The 21,520-nt window shown below is 37.2% G+C and overlaps 2 protein-coding genes across 10 annotated transcripts in view; one reads left to right on the top strand and one right to left on the bottom strand.

Moving 5' to 3' along the window:
- The window catches only part of MAPK9 (mitogen-activated protein kinase 9), a 35,125-nt gene that overhangs the window by 11,826 nt on the left and 1,779 nt on the right, over positions 1–21,520 (top strand). For 4 of the 8 annotated variants that reach the window (XM_048057424.2, XM_013175925.3, XM_013175927.3 and 1 more), the window contains 6 exons: positions 1,121–1,192; positions 5,201–5,383; positions 6,092–6,216; positions 6,688–6,751; positions 7,656–7,727; positions 8,280–8,638. In XM_048057424.2, the coding sequence (XP_047913381.1) occupies positions 1,121–1,192; positions 5,201–5,383; positions 6,092–6,216; positions 6,688–6,751; positions 7,656–7,727; positions 8,280–8,422 (659 nt within the window). In that variant the 3' untranslated portion in view covers positions 8,423–8,638. Of the gene's footprint in view, positions 1–814; positions 887–1,120; positions 1,193–5,200; positions 5,384–6,091; positions 6,217–6,687; positions 6,752–7,655; positions 7,728–8,274; positions 21,067–21,520 lie in introns of those variants that run through there. The other 4 variants (XR_010834903.1, XR_010834902.1, XM_048057426.2 and 1 more) reach the window with 4 other exon arrangements.
- Positions 102–19,387, bottom strand: LOC106032806 (rho GTPase-activating protein 24-like). Of its 2 annotated transcripts, XR_010834904.1 has the most exons (3): positions 19,134–19,387; positions 16,824–17,575; positions 102–167 (listed from the first exon to the last, which is right to left on the bottom strand). XR_010834904.1 is itself a non-coding variant. In XM_048057428.2 (2 exons), the coding sequence occupies exons 1-2, from the start codon at positions 19,385–19,387 to the stop codon at positions 17,368–17,370; spliced, it is 462 nt and encodes a 153-aa protein (XP_047913385.1). In that variant the 3' UTR covers positions 13,519–17,367. The 2 variants fall into 2 exon arrangements, 1 of the variants encoding a protein (XP_047913385.1); XM_048057428.2 differs by lacking the exon at positions 102–167 and having other exon boundaries at positions 13,519–17,575.

Genomic DNA, 21,520 nt, shown 5'->3' with positions numbered 1-21,520 from the left:
GTGTGCTAATGACATTACTGGAAATAACAACAAAAATATACACTGATTATTTTGGAGAAGGTAATAGTTTTTTACTGCATGCTTATCTCTATTTAATGTATACTGTTCCTGCTCCCCTGCTGTTGTTTTATCTTCTCATGTGTTGTCCTGGTGTCATTTTCTTTACCCTAAAAAAGAAAAGTGAGACATTTATGCTGGATGATACTTTAAAATGGTGATCATTGTATACATAATAAACCCTTTTATCAGTGTGATTTTTATTGTGAAACATCTTCTTTTTACAGTCTGCCCCTTTTATGTCTGTGATTATTAAAATCTATTTCAGATTCCTAGGACAAACCATGTCTTATATTCCCTTAAACCTGCAAAGCACTTAAAAAGGCTGGGTGTTATACTGTAGTTGAACTGTTTTTAATACCTTGAACATCCAGCCAACAAACTTGCGTATTAGTGTTTTAATTGATGATTTTTGCTAGTTGTGGAGTAATATGATGCCTCTTCTGGTCTTTTATCATAGTACATCTTCTTGGTTTGTCACTGGGGCTTGGGGATATTGTGCTTTCTGTAACTTTGGCTGCCTAATACAAGGGACTCACAGGACCTTGCTGAGCCACCTAGGAATTTACATTGATGTGTGTGGCAGCTTGTACTACAGCAAATGCTCGTGTGGATGAGAACCTTAATAGAGGCAGTTCTGGATAGGACAAGAAAATAATTGCAGGACTATAAATGTGCAGTGTGGAGCTACAAATAATCATCGTATTTAAAAAAAACTCTTTAATCTTTTGTCCTTGTTGCACCTAACATATGATAGTGGATATCTGGTCTGTTGGGTGCATTATGGCAGAAATGGTCCTCCATAAGGTCCTGTTCCCAGGAAGAGATTGTATCCTTCTTCATGGTTGTTTCAGAAACGTAAACGCTGATTATATTTTACAAAATGCTAAAAAGACAATTTAATAGCAGTTAAGTTAGTTGGTGTTGAAATGATTGAAAATTCATGTTAACAGTTTGTTTTTCCACATTGTTGTGTTTTACTGTAGATGCTAGATGTTTTTGTTTTTTTCCTCACTTTTGTTCATGAGACTTCATAATTTGATCATCTCATTTTTACTTTCAGTTGATATCTGGTCAGTTGGGTGCATCATGGGAGAATTGGTGAAAGGTTGTGTGATTTTCCAAGGCACTGATCGTATCCTTCCCTAGTCATCCTTGAATCACATTCCACTTCCAACAGAAACACATTTTGATCTGTATAAGTATAAAAGCATAAACAGTGTTTTCCATAATGTTTTAATAGATCTACTGTAATATATGAAATTAGTGTCATTAGCCAAATTGTTAAGCCTTCCCATTTTATTTTTGTAGTAGACTATTTACTGTAATTTGTATTGATTGAATCCATAGGATTTACATTAAGAGCTTCAGCTTTTCTAGCTTTAAAAGGATACTGTTAGATTAAAAAATAAACACCAGTAAGTATATTTTCTTACTATGGTTCTTTGTAGATAAGTGTTATAAGCAAAAGCCTACAAATTTACTTCTTACTATGCATGCATTTTTGCTTCCTATTTTGTTGAACAGTGAACTTTTTTTTAACATACAAGTTTTTGAGTTTCAGTCAGATTTTTTTTCTTGCTCGTTAGGACACTGCTGTCCAGCAAGTGCTAATTGCAAGCACACTGCATGAGATCTTTTAAAAAATTATTATTTAATACAAAAGGAACAATTCTTTTTCTTTTGGAATTTTTGTTTTCATTTTATGAAAACTTTATTTCAGGCTTACTTTTTCTTAAGATTCCTCCATCTCCCTCTCCAGTATTTTTGATCCAAATTTGTCTTCACATAATTGTGCTTTCTTATATGATAGTAATTACAGGAAATTTTTCTGTATTAAAGCCATATATTTTTGTATATGCCTTAGTTTGGAAATATCAAGAACAGTGGATCAGAGACAAGCCCTTATGCTGTGTTAAGTGAACAAAAATGATCATTTAATCGAATGCACGTTCTTTGAAGAATTTGATGCATTTCAAAGTATTTCCCTAGAAACAAAATTTAAAACACTTGACCCGTTATCAAGCTCCAATTTTAAAAAAATGGAGTGAAACCAATTCTCTTCTCCTTTATAAAGAATTGTCTTGTGAAGTAGTAGTGTTGTAGGACTAGACGTTCCAAGTTTATCAGTAAATATATAGAAAGCAGAAGATGTAATTAAACCACAATTGCCACTTGTGGCTGTAGGCCTTAAGAAGCCCTAGCTACTTGAGGTCCAACATTTTGAAGAAGGTACAATATTTTTTTCTTGTCAGCAAATAAATGTTGGGTCTGCCACTTTGAATATCAAATGTACATTCACATAATCTTTTTATAAGATTAACCTCTGTACCTTATAGAGGGGTAGTTTAAATTTGAATACTAATTTTCATGACACTAATCTTCAGCAGTTGATCATGCATTATTTAGTAGCGTAAATGATTAATTGTTAAATAAGTCTGTTTTCCACCTTTCTTTCGTTCTATATTTATTGTTTTACCTTTCGAAGCCTTCAGACCAACCTAACACAATTCTTCATGTATGTTATATGTCTTTCACCTGCATGTCAGCATGGGCTATTTTGATTCATTCATGATAAATGAAGGAAATTTTGTCCGTATTTTTGAATACGCGAACTATCATCTGGTTCTCTGAAGCTCCACCAGTCTATATTTCAAGGAGTCTCCCCTTCTATCTTACCACAATGCATAGCTGAGCTTAGAGTATTTTTTCTTCTGATAAGACTTTCGGTTCCTTTTAATGTGAAATACTGACAGCTATTCATGTTGTTGACTTAAGCAGCTATCAGTCTGGAAAAGTTTCAGATTGTCATTTTTGTTTAGCTGCAGCTGCAAGACTGTTTTGACTGTGTGGTTTATGGGGGATGCTAGTGTGCATGGCCGTGAAATTTTCCCTTTTACAAAACGTTTTTTGACTTAAGTTTTGAAACGTCATAGTATTTGGGTATTTAGAGCAGGGCCAGTTTCAGTACCTTACCTAATGATGTGCCCTTGACTATCTTTAGGAGAACCTGCTCTTAGATCCAGTAGTTTGTACCCTGACAGGGGTTGCTCAGGGAATTGCAGCAGTGCCCTGGTTGGGCTGAGATGCTCCATGTTTTCAGAGCGATGGATGGGCTGAGCCTGCTCCTGACGGGTGCTGAGAGTATAGACTGGCCCGAGTGGCTGGCAGTTGCTATTGCACTGGAGATAAAAAATGTAGAAAAACTATGGAACGTAGATACCGGAGATGAAATGATGGAAAGCATAGCAGCAGCAGCAGAGAATGTTTTTAATGCTCTTGCTACCCAGGTGGTGAAAGAAACTGCCTGACTGATGGAAAAAGCATGAGGTCATAGTCATGATTTCTTGGGGGAAAATTGTGCTTTATTATAATTTTAATAAGGGCTCTGTTTTCAACTTCTCTTTTTCCAGACTGACAAAGTAGGCAGGCACACTTGGTATGGACTAAAGTGTCATGGGTTACTTTTGACCTTGAGGTACTTACTTGACCAGGAGGGGACTTCTGTCTGCAGGTTGCAAGGTTATTCGTAGGATGCTCTGCATGCTTTACAGTGAAATTAAGGTTTTCTCCCCGATGGGTTTCTAACAATCGGCATAGCTTATTTAACGTCCAACTCTATGTTGGGGATTTTTTTTCCATTTTTTTCCACGTTTTTATTACTGAAGTAGGGTATTTAGTCATCATAGTCCATACCCCCACCCTGAAACCACAATGGAGTGGACTTTAATTTGGTTAGCTGGCTAACCAGACTACTGTTACTCAGAAAAAAACCTTCTTGAAGCTGGATTGGTGGAGTTCTTGCAGAAATTAGTTTTCTAACTCAAAACAAAATTTCCTGGTGTATGTCAAAACTTGCCTTGTACGTGCTTTGTTTTAGCATGAGAGTCAATACTGACTTGAATTTTTATTTTAATATTGTTTTTCCATTGGAATGTATTGAGAAAGCAAATAAAATTTTCAATCTTTGCATCTGAAGTTTTAGCATGAAGCAGTGACTATGCATATATTTCTAGTTGTATTTCTGGTGCACTAACTGAAATGAAAGCGCTTCAGTGTTTTATAAATACTTTAATTCTAAGTGCAGGTAACATATTTTGGTAGAAAATATGTATGAGGATGGATAGGTTGAAATGATAGATAATGAATTTATATATAAAGGTCGATAGACTGCTGGAATTGCACGTTCTTTTGATCAGAAAAATGTAAAGTATAGGTCTGAGTAAACTTACTGTATTAGTATTGCTGTTACTTATGTCTCTTACATACTTGTACAGAATTAACACAGTATGTCTTATCAGTTTGAAAGAGCTTTGTCCTGACTTGGCTCGCTCAGAGAAGGCTTCAGTGTATCTGTAACATGTTTCACCAAGTCTAGGGAAAATACCTTTAGATGAAAGAAGGGCAGTCCAAAAGTAATTTGAGGCATGTTTTCAATTGGTAGTATGTAAATCCAATTCCTAAGAAATATGTAGAATCTGCATTTAAAAACAGTAGTCTTTGATTAGGAGGTTCGTTTGGTTTAATTATTTAAAAACATACAGAAATCTGGATTCACTTTTTAGAACCCTTTTGAACTTCCAAAGTTGAAAATAAAAAGCAACCAAATGAACAAAAACAAACAAAGAAACTCCCACAACGTGAAGCCTAATTTCCTCATGACATAGGCACAGAATTCCTTACTTTGAAGAATGTGATGTATTTTTGCTTTGGGCTTTTTAAAAAACATACATTTCCTTACTTTCAAAAATCTTCCATGTGATAATATTGTGTACTTCGGAAGATTCAACAGCAGCTTTTCTTTTCTGTCCCTGTAGTTGTTTTGTTATGGGTATAATTACCAAGTGAAGCTTCTTTTTGACTTTACTGTTGTCAAAACTGGCCAATAGCTATTAATTAGCAAAAGATATTTAAGAATAATACATTGTGCAGCATTTCTAGTCTGTCTTACAAAGCCCTAAATTTTAGATTTTTGTCAGTGTAGCTTTTTGCATGGCAGTTCAGAATGTTATTGATCTTAGAATGAAGTTCTTATTTTTTGTCATTTGTTCAAGTTTTCAACTTTTCAGATTTCTGTAAATGATATTTCTGTGTAGTGCAGACTTCAAATTCTTCAGCTGATTTTCCTAAAGATATGGTGCAGATATTGATCAGTGGAATAAAGTTATTGAACAATTAGGAACACCGTCAGCAGACTTCATGAAGAAACTACAGCCTACAGTGCGGAATTATGTAGAAAACAGGCCCAAATATCCTGGTATTAAATTTGAAGAGCTCTTCCCAGACTGGATATTTCCATCAGAATCTGATCGTGACAAGTTAAAAAGTAAGGCAAACTTTTTTCTCCTTTTCGAGATTTTAATTTAAAATGTCTGCAACATGTGTAATAAAATATATACACCTATTATCTTAGTCTATGGACAGACAAATAAGTTTTTATGCAAAATAACTTGTAGCGTATTTTATAGTATTACAATGATCATTCATTAAAAAAAAATGTCAATACAGTGACTCTGCAACAATGAATAGCAACTTACTGTGCATTTACAAATGTATTTTAAGTTCAATAGTTAATGACAAAACCTGTGACCCGTGCACCAACATGACTGTTCAAAACTGAGTTTGGTTGATGTCAGATGCAGGGTTTATGCTTTGGATTACAGTAGAATAACGTTTACACTAGAGGATTGTGGCCTCATTTTGAAAGAAATCTGTACCAGTATAAGAAAGCTTGCATCTCTGAGCCTGTTCTGATAGTGCAGGTTAATGTTTCTGTGTATTTAGCAAAATGTGGAGCTTTAGTACTTAAAAAAAAAAAAAAAAAAAAAAGAATAGGCAGTGCTCAGTGAGACCTATTTAACCCCCACAGGATTAAAAGTTAAGTATTCTCATGTCACCAACAAATGGAACTTGTTAAAAGGCTTAGATGATTAAGAAATCTGTTTGTGTTTTCTGTTCCCAGTACGTATTTTGTCATGTGTTAAAAATCTACAGCTCTTTTATCTGTTTTTTTTTTTTATTTTTTACTTTTTAGCCAGCCAAGCTAGAGATTTATTATCAAAAATGCTTGTAGTAGATCCAGACAAGAGAATTTCTGTAGATGAAGCCTTACGTCATCCTTATATTACTGTCTGGTATGACCCAGCTGAAGCAGAAGCTGTAAGTTTGCATTGAAAATAAATTTTAAGATACCAGTTTAATAATTTTAAAGAATATCTTTAGTTTGAGTCGAGAACATACTTTGAACTCATATTTTAACTAGTGAAAGTTGCATGTAAAGCATTCAGATCAACGAACCACCTGAAGTGGAATTGATATAATAGTTTCCTTTATGGAAAGAGTTGCCTACATGGTGGCAAGCTAGTGCATTTTGAATAGTGGGCTTTCTCAGAGCCCCATCAAGCCTTATGAAAAGTTTAATTTCTAATTGATGCTTTTAAACAGCATTTCAGTGGGAGGTAGGACTTAAATTCTGGAGATACAAAATTAATGTAATTTTGAGATATAGGGGATAGACTGCCAAAGAGAAAGGTAACAAATGTCTAAGAAGATGGTTTTTAGTTTTCTTGCTATAATTGATTGTGTTGGCCATATGTAATAGGTAAATTACACACTTTCTTTTCTTTGTAGCCTCCACCCCAAATCTATGATGCACAATTGGAAGAAAGAGAACATGCAATTGAAGAATGGAAAGGTAAAAAAGCGAGCCTGACCGATGAAATTTACTGTAATAACGTAGGTTATTAATGACAGCTCACAGTACATGTGTGTTGGATTGTGTAACTGGAACCCGCTATTCAAAATATGCAGTACTACTTACGCCAGTATGAAAAGAAATCAATGGAAAAATGTACTATTTTTGGAATGAATATATATGCATGTATGTACATATACATGTAACATTCTGCAGTCTGTTCACCAAAATGTCAGTTTTCATTTTCTTCTTCCTTTCCCTTGAATATTTTGTTGTTAAGTGTTTGTAATCCCAATGATTGTTTTTTTCTTGATAGAAAATGCTTTCTGAAAGAGAAACAAATGGAATCCATTTGGTTATTACTCAGAATTAGAGGGGTCTTAATCTATTTAAATGTTGTTACTCCTGGTTTCATTATGCCTGTGGATATGCACACTGTGTTAAGTGAAGGTATAACTTGGTGTACCTGATGGGACACCAAGAACATGTCATGTTCTTCAAGAACAGACGTTTGTTGATGTCAAACTAAAATTTCCACGGGGGATTATCTGCATGATATTTTAAATACAAATTTGATTTATTTATGCATTTATTTGCAATTAATATTAGTGCATTGTAGGTATCTATGTAATATTTTGAGGTGGGATGACTTAGCTATTCTGTTTGTAAAATGTTGATTTTGGCACATGCTTAGTGTCTTTCTGTGATACATAAAGAATATATGTAGGATTCTCTAATTACGTTAATAGGCCTTTAAAAAAAATAAAAGGCCCTTACAGTTGTACTTAGACTGACCCATAACCATTTAATTGTACCTTTATGCATTTATAAATTGTATATAAATCCTCTGATCTTACAGTGTTTTTTCTCTCTTCTCTCATTCCTCCCACCTTCCTCTCATTAGAGTTAATATACAAAGAAGTAATGGATTGGGAAGAAAGGAGCAAGAATGGTGTGGTAAAAGATCAGCCCTCAGGTTAGTCATTGTTTCAGTAGCTCTTCTGTAACTATGCTGCGTAGGGCTGATCTGGTGGACTAGAGGAGTGAAAAAATCCTACTTACTCCAGGTAGGCAAAAATTCTGTTCTTAAAGACAAGGATTCTGATCAGACTTCGGAGATCCATGTACAGTCGTATTTCATTTTTATGAAATAAGTTGTAGGAAAACGTCTGGGTGTTCAACACACTCCGCACAAGTCTTAAGCATCAAAAGAAACAATTGCTGCTGTTCTCTTGGTTCAGTAATTGGAGTTGTACTCTCTCTTATTAACTATATCTAGATTTCTTGATATTTGTGCCACTAGGGAACAAAATCTTATGTTGTCTCTTTTTTTTTTTTCCCTCCTAGGTATTCACTTCAGGTTTTGCATGTTAGGAAACTTAGTGCTTGCTTTTCTACTGTTTATTGATTTGTTATTTTCTAAGAATTTCGCTAGGGAAAATGATGCTCAGAGCCTAGAAGTGGGATTATTTGTACTTGCAATATTGTCTTGCCTCAGATGTTATTATGTTTGGTTTACTTAGCACAGATGCAGCAGTGAATAGCAACACCAGTCCTTCCCAGTCATCATCTATCAATGACATTTCATCCATGTCAACAGAGCAAACATTGGCTTCAGATACAGACAGCAGCCTCGATGCCTTGACAGGACCCCTTGAAGGATGCCGATGATCAGCCAGGATTGCAGACTTAACTCTGGAAAAAGAACTCTCGCTTCCATTGGGCCTGAATTGCTTGTAAGTTAATGGAACAAAACTAGAAAAACTCCATGTTCTGCATGTTCTACTAAAGTAATGCCTGTTTTTATTTTTACTCAGTTGTTATGAAACTGCCTGCTTAATGTTGTAGAACTTAAAGTAAATCAATGTCTAAGGAACAACAAAAAAATTAAATTTAGACACTATAATAGGCTTTTCTTTTGTTTCAGCCTATTTCAGGTGAGCAGTTATAATAGACTTTTAACCAATAACTTCTCTTAAATGGGTTCATGAATCTTCAGTACCAACTGGCAGGCTTTTGTGACATCGATGGTTGTTTACATTTTAGTACAGTGTTGCTCATTAGTAGGTTTTTTGAATGTATAGTGTCTATGAAGTTTGTTTTAACGTGTGACTATGGCAGTTTGCTTTATTTAACTACTGGAGTGTTGTGTGTAAGTCTTAACTCACATATTGAGCACTCAGTACTATATTTAAAGGGCAGTTATTTTTACATATAGCACTTTTTTATTGAGCCCTTTCTATCTTCACTTCCTAATAATACTGTCTATCTTCTTGTAGAAGAGAAAATTGTGAAGTTTAAAGAATGTAGCTATCCCTTCATATTTCACCAGTGAATATGTCTCTGATGTTCTTTTCAGTTATTTAAACTGAAGCGGATGGAAGATACACAGTGGCTTAATTCAATCTTAAGGATGAGTGACTTCTCTGTGAAGTTGTGCCTGTTAAAAGAGGGGAGAGTGCTAAATTGTTCTGTACATTCTGTCTTGCAATACTGGTCCTTTAACAAAAACAAACAGAAAAGGAAATTATATCTGCGCTTTTCATTCAGCGCAAACTCTAATAAAAGGACAGGTGAATTGGAGAGACTTGCAGCCTAAGTGGCCTAAAAAAGAGCTGCAAAGATGTTTTCCATTTTTTAATGGGTCCATTCTATCTAGAGAGTAATTAAGGAAACAAATGTATTAGCTTTAAGTCACTTGACAATTAAGTTTAAGTATTTACTTAATTGAATTTAGTTCTATTCCCAAATTAGGAAAACCTCTCGATTTCCTACTGGAGAGGAAAAATTAATATATTTAATACATATATATTTTCTGTGTCAGAGGAGAGGAGCTTATTTGCTGTTTCAATACAGGCTTGTCAATGCAGTTTTCAGAATCGTATAATACAAACACTGCCTGCACAGTATGTTGAATTCTTAGTAAATGTTTGCAGTAGAGTAGGGCTTAAATTACCAGATGCTACACACTTGTGAATTTGTGCGCATGCACTTTAGAGTGCACAGGTGTGTAAAATTTTGCTAAAGGATCTTATGTGTGCATGTGTGTATGATTAAACTATATAACTATAATAGTAATAGATGTCCAAGATGAGGTAAAACACCACTTTCCTAAAGGCATTGTATTTAGCTGTTGATTCAGATACTGCTGACTTGAATTAAAAAGAGCACTTACAAAATGTACTTGCGCAGCTAGCCACTGCGTAACTGACATGTCTAGTACGTTCTTGTAAAAGACAAGTATCCCTTGTTTCTGACCTTAAGATTTGAAAAGCAGTAACTTTATGCCAAAATTGTTTTTGTTAAATTGTATCCATGTGTTTTTAAATAGCTTAATTTGGTGTAGCAAAAATATTTCACTGTCCCAGAAAAGGAAAATTCAATGAAGTACTGAAGATGTTAACTTCAGAATTTTCATCTGGAATTATGAACTTTTTATTAAAAAAAAAAAAAGTTTTATTTAATTGTAGGATATTGAGGGCTTTTTTTTGTTGTTGTTTTGTTTTAAACCTATGGATGCCTTAGTTTCTTTGGATACTGATGGTACATTTTTATTCTGTTTTTGTTACTGGAAAAAAATAAATCTAAAATACCTTTTACCATATAGCAATACAGTACAGGTTGCTATTGTTTTTTTTTCTTCTTTTCTTTTTAATCCTTGTTATTTGTGCCAGTTAAAACTATTAAAGACACCTTTCCAAAAGTAATATTACTGATTTTGGACTACTTGTAATCCTCCCCCCCTTCCTTTTTAGCCTACCGAAAGATGCAGCCACTATGGAGTGAAACCAAAAAGAAAACTAATGGTTTGATTGCAAAAGCTAACTATGCTTTGTTGATTGTCCGTAGTAATATATTCAAAAGTTATCAATTACATAGTGGTGTTAAGCCGATAGTACTTTATAAAGAGGTGACTTTTCTGACAATAGCATTAGCATTCTCTTTAAAAATAGTATCCTACAAACAATCTCAGATTGGCCATGCAAAATTTCTGCCTACTTTTTTAGAAGACTTTTTCTTAAGTCTCTGAATGTAGCAGTATATAGCAGTTTATATATTTCACATTACACTTCTTTGAAAAAGCTTTTTTCTTTATATGGACGTGAGGGACTAAGGTTTCTAGCAGTTTTAAATCTACTGCTAAAACAACTGCGAAGCAAATTTGTCAAATCTACCTGCATGGTAATTGGCTATATCTTTTTCTGCTTTACTCTAGACCTGTTTTTAATTATCACTGAATATTTTTATATTCTTGATTCACCATGGAAGTCAACTACTGGATTTCATTTTTCAAGATTTATTTTTAGCTTTTTCAAGTGAAGTTGCACTGTACTCTACATTCATCATCTTAACATTTATTACTTCAGAAGATTTAATGCAACAAATACTTTTCACGTCTTTTGGATATTCTCAGAGTTGAGTTTTTCATATTGGACTTGGGCTGCTCAGTGCTGGGCTGGTTGGACCAGATGGCCTCCAGGTCTCTCCCAACCCAAATTACTCTGTGATTCAAATCGTCTTTTAATGTTGTGTGTGTGTGTATGTGTGTGTGGTTTATAAACACAGAACTGCCATATCCCCAGGATTTGAACTGTTATCTGACCTTCTAATATATGCTGTTATATCAAATATGTAACCTTTGAACAAAATAAGCCCTGAGCTTGACTTTCCTTGTAAATCTTATTGTTTGTAGGAAAAGCCATTTCATACCGTATGTTTTTAATGGCTTCTTGCTGTGTCATACGTTGAAGCTTTTAAATTTTACCAAAATGTTAACTGCCTTCAAAACACGCATGAAATGAAAAGTGTGAATATTGTGGATTTTGATTCCCGCATAAGTTAAAAACAAACTGCTAATAACCTGAATAAACGTCCAGTTCTCAGAGAAGGCAGATTATATTCAGCAAAACGCATGCAGAATAGATGCATGCTAAAGCTCCCATGCTGTTTCAGTGTGCACATATAGACTATAAATGCACTGCATGCAGACTTTACACATATTAGTTGTATTCCTGACTGCAGATTAAGTTCAGTGCCACATCTGTGAAATGGTTGTTGATGCTGTGAGAACCTCATCATTGATGGAAAGTAAAATGCACATGTATCTTGACAGGGGTTTAAAAGTTTAGAAAGTTTGGTGTGCAATATAATCACTTTTATTCCTAATGCTAAAATCATGTATGTAAAGTGATACAGTTGACCATTTTTTTGCACTTTGGCTTTTATAAATATTTATATGTATTTAAAGACTAAGAATATGTGAGTGTGTATACATATATATTAGAAACCTGCTCAGTTTTGTAAACATGAATGTTACTTTTCTGTATGAGAGACTTTGTGTTAACACTACTGCAGTATGCATAAACAATTTATAAAATGACTAAAAAGAAGTGGCAGTCAACATAGATGCAATCTGTAAGCTTAACTGCTCACCTGAAAAACAACAAAAACGAGGGATCTATGGCTATCAATCAGATTATTTACCAGAAACATTGTTAGATATATGAACACTGAGTAGCTGAATGGCATTGCAGAAATGGAGTATGTTTTAAAATGTTCTGTGCTCATATTGTTTTTCCTCAAAAAAACCAAAATCCAATTAAAAAAACAGCAACCAAACAGAAAACCACCACTCTTAGAGAAACCTGGCTTTTTGAAATCTGGATAAGTAGCCTGTAAGTGTGCTTTGAGGAAACAGTGTGATATGACAAGCTTCATTTTATTTAATGGAAACTGACAAAAACACGAGTAATGAATGTCAAAATTAAGGTTTTGTCTGCACAGATTTTACTATACAAACAAGTCCGACTGGAAACTAGTGTTTGCAAACAGCCTGTGAAGCTTTATCTTGTTTCTGGTAACGGTTTGCATTTCCTTGTCAAAATAATGAAAATTAAACTGAACCTTAACTCAGAATTAACTGGTTGGTTGTTAAGACTGTTAGGGACTAGAGGACTATTGTTTTTTGTCTTTTAAAGTCCTAACAGAGTGCACATATGTTTATTATAAACTAAGTGTGTGGGGGGGAAGTAATTCCATATGTTTTATTTTTCTTTCCTAAAGGAAAGACCTCAATTTCTAAATCATAATGCTGAATCGGTTTCCTTTTTAGATTGTATTTGGCTTAAAATTATAATTTTGCAAATGAAATAGGATTCAGACATTCAAAAAGCTTACACACTGAGCCTCCAAGAACTGGGTAAATGAGCCTTTTTTGGCAGAAGTGCAATCCTCCCGTTTGGTGTGTACTGGAAGTTCAGATGCTGAAGTGCAGACAAATCTTTACTGAGCATAATGCTGTTTTTACATACAGGTTCAGTCTTGCAGCAATACAGTTTGTGTGGAGCGTTTCATTTGAATTGTGAGTCTTGAAATGGAAGTACTTAGTGTGGTGAGGGGTAAATGCTGACCAGCCTTTGTCTGTATATTCTACATACGTCATATGGATTCTATCAGGGCTTGATGCTAAACTTAGTGATACTGTATACTGGGAACCAAATTCTTTCCTGGGATGTGTATTGTGTAATTCCTGCTCAAAACTGGTTTTGATCCAGGGACACGTGCACCCAGATGCAGAATTTGGACTTAAGTTCCTATAAATGAATCTAGTAACTTCTTTGCTTTTCCACAGTGTCTTTGATTTTTTTTTCAACATGAAGTATGACAAAAATGTATTCTGCCTCATTATTTTCCATATATCTTAGATTGTCTATTACATGAGTAATTAGTGATGTTCTAAAAGCTTATTACACAACTTATCAAATCAGTTTTATTTTTTGCCCACTGCATGCTAAAACGTCTGGAGCTAAACTAATGTTTTAAGTAAGCCATCTTTTCTCATATTAGTGTTGGAGGAAGGTGAAGAGAAGATCATCACTTCCGTTTGTGTTTTATTAAATGACTATTTTTGTAGCTAAAATTTTATTTGTTGGATTTCAATCCTATAGCCTTGCTTTGTTGATATAAATTTACCTGGGTCCGCTATTTCAAAGAAATATATGTATAAGAAGTCCAGTATAAAATTAAAATAATAAAATAGTCTTCTACAATTTGTTACTGAAAATATGACAAATTATTTTGGTCCAATAATTTAAAAAAAACAAAGAACAAAAAACATTTAAATATTTAAGTTCTTATTCCTTGATGTTGCTGCTTATTTTTTGAAAAGGTGCTTGCAGTTTTGCACAACAGAAATCAACTTTATTAATTGCTGGGTTTGAAGCACTTTAGGATTCTTCTGAATACAACCAGTATATGGTGTTAAAAGGAATGACAAAAGATCAGATGTATTCAAATTTGGTTGCAGTCTTTTGATCTGATAGCTTTGATCAGCATTTTCCTTTAAACATAAACCTTCTTTGAGATGTGAACTTTGAGATTCTGAAATTTAAAATTTAACTGAAATTTAACACACAGTACGAGATCATTTGAGAAGCATCCCCTACTCAAACGCCTGTAGGGTGACTTGAATAGCAGTGTGACTACTTAGGCATCTATGATATAAAGAAACGCAGAAGTCTGTCATGTAGCAAGATCAGCTAGCTATCTTTTATTAACATTAGGCTAGATGTATGTGCTGTGGTGAGGCCAGAACATCTGCTTACACTGGGACTCCACCGTTACAGATACTATGAGGATACCATAGGAAGACAGCGTCTCTAAAATACTAGTCTGAAAGCTTGGTGCCTCCTATGGCGTACTTGTTTAAGTACCCCCAGGCTGGGTCTTTAGTTCAGCACTCCATGGTTTCTTAGGGTAATGAAAGCAGAGAAGAAAGCAGTCACGTAAGAACCACATTTTATGTCCACTACCTGAAACAGTAGTCATATTTGTTAACGATAGCAAAGCTAGTTTAACACCCATGAACATGTGCTATTGTATTGTCTTCTACTGGGAAAAACTTTTTTGAAAAACCACGTGTGTCACTAGCTTTTCTATGAATTCAGATGCTTAAATTGGTGCTAATTTTTTAAAAGAAAATGTAACAGATGGTTAGCAATGTATTTGTCTGTTTTTGATACCTATATTTTCTTAAATTGTGGCAAACCAAACTTTATAAAACTACTCATGTACATTTTTAGGTTCGTCAGATTCCCGATTTTTCCAAAAGTAAAGTATGTAAAATTCCAGTTACTGCTTCTTTGGAGCTATTGATTTCAGGTGATTTATACACTAATAAAATGAACATGGTTAGAAAAGTTAGCAATGCATAACTACAGTCCCTTTCTTTAAATTGCATGACATGCTGGGTCCCACAGGTGGTTTTAGTTTAGTGTAATTAAGATACCTAAATAAGGGCAAATCAGAGATACTTGTATTTAGTTAACCCAGTACAGTGAAGCCTTATCTGGTCATTAAGATAACTTATAAAGATTATAAGAATTTTCATCTATTTTAAAGAGAGAATAACAAATGGAATTAATGAACTGTTTTGTACAAATGCAAATGTTAAATCCAGAGAATATATTATGTAGTTTGCTCCAGAACACATGCTATTAAAGAGTATAATGGGCTCCTTGAGTTATTTGTATTGAAATCCAATTTTTCCTGATCACTTAAAATAACCACCCTCCCTCCCACTTCAGTTCTTTGAGAACTTTTTTGAAATGCCTTTAACTCCCTATGAAATGCTTTGTATGTCTTGTTTTGGCCCTCTTTTCCACCTTCTGTTTACCAAATGTCACAAAAAGTAGCATCAAGCCCTATCACTTGTTACCGTGTTCTGATTTTATGGCCTTAATATTAGTTATGATATGGTATATAATTTCAGAAGAAAGATGTGCTTTGAAGTCTAATTATATAGATACATGTGGCCTCTTCTGCGTATGAAATTAGGCTTTGATTGTCATATCTCATTCTTTAAGCTTGTGCAATAGGAACATGTTCCCTTCAATGCAGTGGCTATTTTGTCTGATGCTGGACTTTGTTTTCAGGATGACTAGACAGTATTTTTTTTGTTTCGTGGACAGCAGTCATGCTTCCTTGTTTTTTTGGATTGATTTTTTTTTTAAGGAAACTAGAATTTCATAAGGAAAGCTGTCAATAACTAGTTCTGAAGTGCTAGTTAAAGCCTTGTTCTGATGCTTTTTTCTCCAAAAAACTTATCATAAAACAGTACTAAAGCCACTGTAAAATTACAAATAAATATGTATACTTAAACAATTTGAGCAGTTTGTTTTATTTACTACAGCTGTGTGTTCTTTCTTGATTCTTCTTGTGTTGAAGTGGAATGTTTTATATAACTGAAAGAATATGTTCTTAGTTTTATAAAACATGATGTTTCATTTACACTTCAGTTTTCGGTTAACCAAAAAGTAAGTATGAGTATGAAAAGTAAATTAATATCAGCTTAAGACACTGTTTGGAGCTGCTTTCTCCTGATCAGCTGTAACATTTGGACATGTTAACAGCACTTGGTTTTACTGCCAAGTAAAAAGTGTATTTTGAAATTTGTTTTCCAAAATTGCAGAACCTTTCTGGGTAATACTGACAGATCTATATTCACATCCTTGTGTTTAAACAGTATCATAATTGGTTTTTCAGACTTGCCTGTAAGTTGCAGATAAGCTACTGGCCGTACGGGGTGTGTATATTTGTACATATATATGGACTTTGAAATAATTTGCTTTTCACCTAATGCTCTAACAATGTTGTTTCATCTTGTTCTGACTGAACAATGCAGATGTACAGCTAAATTGGAAAAAAAATCATTCCGTTGTATTTTTTTGAAGGGGTAAGTATTCTCGTGAAGACACTGGTAAGGTTTCTTGGTCACTTTGTAAAGCTGTCTGATGTAACTGGGGAAGTATTAATATAGTTATTAAAACTATAGTATTAAAACTATTTTTAAGAAGTATTAAAACTATAGTTATTAAAACTCTAGTATTAAAATAGGTAATGTGTTTATGGTGTGTATAGAGGTAGCTCTGCAAAGATGAGTGAAGGAGTCTACCAGGAACAGTCTTAAGACTAATGTGTTTATGGGAGTCTTGCAGGGAGAGACTCTCTTGGCTGCCCAAGGTACCTCTTCCTCCATGGACGGAAATTCCTTCAGGGAGATAACAGGACTTACCCTGGAGCTCTGGATCCCAGCCACAGGGCCACATGGCAGTGCTGTTGCGGGCTGCGGGGAGACGTTTGGTCTCATTATTTCTCCAAATTTGTCTCCAAATAAAACAGCTGACTTAAGGATGCAGGTATAAACTCAGCACCCCTAAAGCCCATTTAACACCTGTGTGACTTCTAAGGTGGCTAATAAAACACTCCCAGCAAGCACAACATCCGGAAATTAAAAAAGTCAGCCACTTGGTGCATTAGTACAAGCGAACCCGAAAATACCGGGGAGCTTTCCCATTGTGCTGTGTAGGCTGATCTGGGAATGGGTAATGCAAAGTATGTCTGAAAGGTTTCTCCAGGGGTAAAAGAGAGCATCCTTAGTGTTAGCAGGGCACTGCAGAGAGTTTGTGGAGTTAAGGCGTGCCCACAGGTTTGTATCACTGCTTGCTTTGTAATTAACAGCCCAGTTTTTACTGCTGAGATTCTTAATTTCTGAGATCAGAATATGGCTTTCTCTCTCCTACAGAGAGAGCTCAAGTTCAAACTGAACAAGTCCCTGTTTATTTCCATTTGTTAATTTCCCCAAAGGTTTCAAAAAACTCTTCCATTTCTTTTTGAAGCATTTCGTTTCTTCTCTCTGCATCCTCCTTTGCTCTCTCTGCGTTCCTCATTTTCATCTCCACGAGGCTGTGCTGCTTGCGCTGCTGTCCCAGTTTTGAATGCATGTCCTTAATCTCCGACTGCAGCTCTCTGTTCCGCTGCTCCAGGCTGTTTGAAAGACGGACATTATAAATTACGGTTTTTCCCCTTAATGAAGCTGTAGCTTTTAATTTTTTAAACATATGTTCCTATAAATACAAATATTAGCAGCCCCTAAGCGGGCTGTTACATGCCCCTTGTTAACCTGTGTAAGAAGGATGGCATTTTTATACTGATTTTTTCAGGAGATAATGCACCAAAGTTGCTCTCACTGGCAGATTTTCTTCTGTGAGGGAAATCTAATGTTAAATTATGTCTTTACCCAGCATTAGAAGGAGCTTCAGCCCTATGCACCCATTTAAATTCTTGGGTTGTGCGATGTGATTTTGGTGGAAGAGGGGTGAGGAGGCCGCAGCGGCACAGTGCTGTTTCAGCATGCAGCATTTTGCAGCACATGCAGGTGTGGCCGTGCCCCCAAGTGTGCATGCTTAGTCTGATGTGGCTCTTGGTGTCATCTCTTCAACACCCGGGTCCATCCATACCCTATTTTCTGTCAGAATTTGCTGTTCAGCACTTGATACTAGCGCTTGCTTTTCCAGTTTATGGTGTTATATATATATATATTAAAAAAAGGGGGGGCAATTAACCTTACTTATCCTAATTTAGAGTAAATACAAATAACCATATGGCCAAAGCAGTATTTTGGGGGAGATGCTTTTTTAAATCATTTCCTTATGGAGTACTACAGTAGTCTAACAGTAAATGGCAGTGCAACTTATTTTAGGAAACACTGAGGATACCAGCTTGAGCTGCAAGGGAAAATTTAAGGAGAATTTAATGAGGAGTTTAATGATAATTAAGAAAAAAAAGTGAACAACCTAGGAACGGTTTGTTTGCTAAGAAGAAATTGGTGACTGCCTCCTTAGGAAATTAAAGATTTAATGGATTTTTTTCTCTTTCAGTGTTCAAGGCAAAGTGTAATGGAAAATTAAACAACTTCCGTGCTGTCTGTTGAAAAAATGCACGTTAAAGTGTATTATGTTTTAATCAAATAGTTATTTTGCATGATTTATACCTGTAATTTATAGCTAATGATGCTGTATTTAAAACGTTCATTCCTTTTACCTACATGACAGAAAAAACAGCAACATTTGGAAAGTGGAGCCTGGAAATGCTGCCATGTTGTTATTTTGATAACAAGCTATGGATAAATCTGTATTCAATTTCTCATCTGAGAAAGCTGGAAAGTACTTCTGAATGCTTTCCTCAGATTTTTAAATTCATGGTTTAAAATGTGTAAAGAATAATGACCTACTACTCACCACCACTGCTGAGAACCCAGCACGTTTTTCTTTAGAGAAACGTTTAATATTGGATTAAGGCTGAAGGGAAAAATACACAATATACCAGATGCTTTTCAAGAGCTCTGCACAGCCCCGCTGAAAATCTTATATGTGCTCTGACGTTTCCCAGGCACGTCACACAGAAATGGACTGAAATTACCAAGCGGTTGCTAACTGTCCTGTAACGCTGGCCCTGGACGCTGCTGCTGGTGGTACAGCAGCAGCAGCACCTGGAGCCCCCGCAGCAGCAGCATGCGGTACGAAGCAGTTCTTAAAGCCTTTACCTTGCGACTCTGGATTCGTACTCCGCCTTCTGCCTGGACATCAGCGTCCTCAGGCAGGCCAGGCGCTGCTCCGGGGAGCTGGGGCTTGCTGGCTGCTCGCTGGCGGGAGGACGGCTGTTGCTGGTGTCCCCTGGGATGGGTCCTGTGTTTTCCCGAGCCTCCAAAACGCCTCCTGTGGCTGTGTTCGTTTCTTGGGAGTCTCCTGGGTGACTTGGCCCTGTCAGGTACCTTGAAGGAGGATTTTCCTCAAACATTGTTGAGCAGTGAGCGCCTGCCCAGCCAGCACCATCCGTCCCCTGCGGGCTGCCAGAGCCTCAATGCCTTTTCTGTTTCACGGGGGAACTTGTTTTCGTGCCTCTCTCGCTCTGCCTTGTCACAGCCTGTGAGAGTTTTCTTCCTTCCCACAGCTGTCTGAAGCTTTTCAAATACTTGGAAATAGTCCATTTCGCTGGAGCCTGGATCTCGTTTCAGGCTCTGGTTTTGCTTTTTGTACGCTGTGGGCTCGAGTGGCCATGCCCGGCTGCTTCTCGGCCCCGGGATCTGCTCCTGCTGTCCGACCCTCTCTATTTTCAGTGTTATTTGACTGACATCTGCGGGTGGCCCATTGCAGAGCTGCCCACCATGGAGTTGTTTCATTCCTGGGCTGGAAGATTATTTCTGTAGTCAAAGAAAAACAGTTGAAAATATATTTTTCACACTGCAAAGCACAGGACTGTGTGCTCCCCTTTCCAGGGGTCAGAAAAGAGACAAGTCCCAGCTGTTGGCTGCTCTCTCCCTGGCCCCTCGGCTGTGAGGAACATCGCATGGACGTCGGAGGTCGCTGGGCCCCTGCCGGCCCTGTGAGGAAGGCAAATGGCGGCCCTGCGAGTGAGGCAGGCCCAGGCCTCTCTGCGTGATGTTTCGAGGGCAAGAACGTGGAGGGGAAGGGGATGTGGGGCGCTCCTCAGCCCGGCTTCACAGCCCTGCCTCAGTTCCCACTACAGAAACTACTGGATAGGGATAAATATGGGGTGTTTGGTTTTGCTGCCTGTTCTCACAGGAGAATGGGTACGGTACAGAAATATCCTGGCTGTAACTGAAGGAAGACCAAATGTGCAAACAAGTTGAAACTGTCTCTTATTTTTAAGGCACTCATTCACGTGATTTGGGAAGTTATTCTCTCTCCCCGACCCCCACCTTTTGTCTCTTGGTGTAAGAAGTAAGTGGTGTAAGAAATGCCAGACCGTGATCTTGTATAGACTATCACCTTTTCATCAGCTTTCTGATAGTAACAGGAAACTGTCAGATTAACTAAACTTCCTAAATTCCCCTCTACGAGCCCCCCCATCCTTGCATCATTGCCAAAGGTAAATCAAACGGCATTCACAAACTCGCCCATCAGAGGGGAGCACAGCACCAGCTCAGAGGGGTAGGCGTGGCTGCATCCAGTCAAAATCCTCAGTCTTAGCGGGGAAAAATGCAGAATTAAATGGTCAGTCATGCCTAGCAAAATCGTTAATCACAAGGCCGTGGTAAGTTCCTTGCTGAAGAGCTGGGAGCTCATTCAGGCACTTTTCTGAAATCTCTTCAGTAGGAGGGAGATGTAGAAAAGCGCAGGGGACTAGTGGGAGCTTGCCACAAGGCTTGCTCCTGTGCTGCACCTTTCCTAGGCATCTTAGCACCGATTCAGACACTTGCGTTAGCCGGCACTCCTACGATAGAGCTCTTTCTAGTTTTGAGTTTTTGCTAATTTACTCACCCTGATGTTATCTCGGAGCTGACGTGCAGTGAAAAGATAACGACGGACGCACAGACTGAGTCCTCTTCCCGCCGCCCCTCTCGCCAGCTCACTTCCAGCGCTGGCGTTGTTTCAGAGCGACGTGAGGAAGGTCAGTGCTGATCAAAGAACAAGCAGGGGGTGAGGAGGATGCGGCTTCCCTGCTTGCCCCTGGAGGTCAGTGCTGGCAGGATAGCAGGGCAGCTGGGAGGAAAAGAAATTGGCCCTGGGACGAGTCCTGCCGTCAGCGCATGAGCTGGCCTGGCCACGTCGGGGGGGGGGGGGACAGAGGAAGACCCCCAGGGCAAAAAGCTGCCATGAGGGCGGCTGCACGGGGCCTGCTTTGAGGGTGGGGTGAAGGCAAGGCAGAGGGGCCTGCCAACGGAAACGTTTTCTTCAACCTTGAAACTGTTTTCTGTGCCTGGTTCTGAAGGTAGTCCCATAACAACCCCTTTGCAGGGGGCTGCCGAGCTGCAGGGGCAGGGTGCATCATCAGGGTGCACATCAACCTGCAGCATCAGGGTGCAGCAGCTGCGGTTTCATATCCTCTGATTCCTATCCTGACTGTAACATCAACCTGGCACCGCACCACTAACGTTGATTTTTCCACCCCTCCACCTCTGTATTTACA

The sequence above is a fragment of the Anser cygnoides genome, chromosome 14 (genome assembly GCF_040182565.1).
Source record: "Anser cygnoides isolate HZ-2024a breed goose chromosome 14, Taihu_goose_T2T_genome, whole genome shotgun sequence".
In the NCBI taxonomy this organism is placed as follows: domain Eukaryota; kingdom Metazoa; phylum Chordata; class Aves; order Anseriformes; family Anatidae; genus Anser; species Anser cygnoides.
The sequence above is the reverse complement of the archived record's forward strand: the minus strand, read 5'-3'. Positions and strand labels throughout refer to the sequence as shown.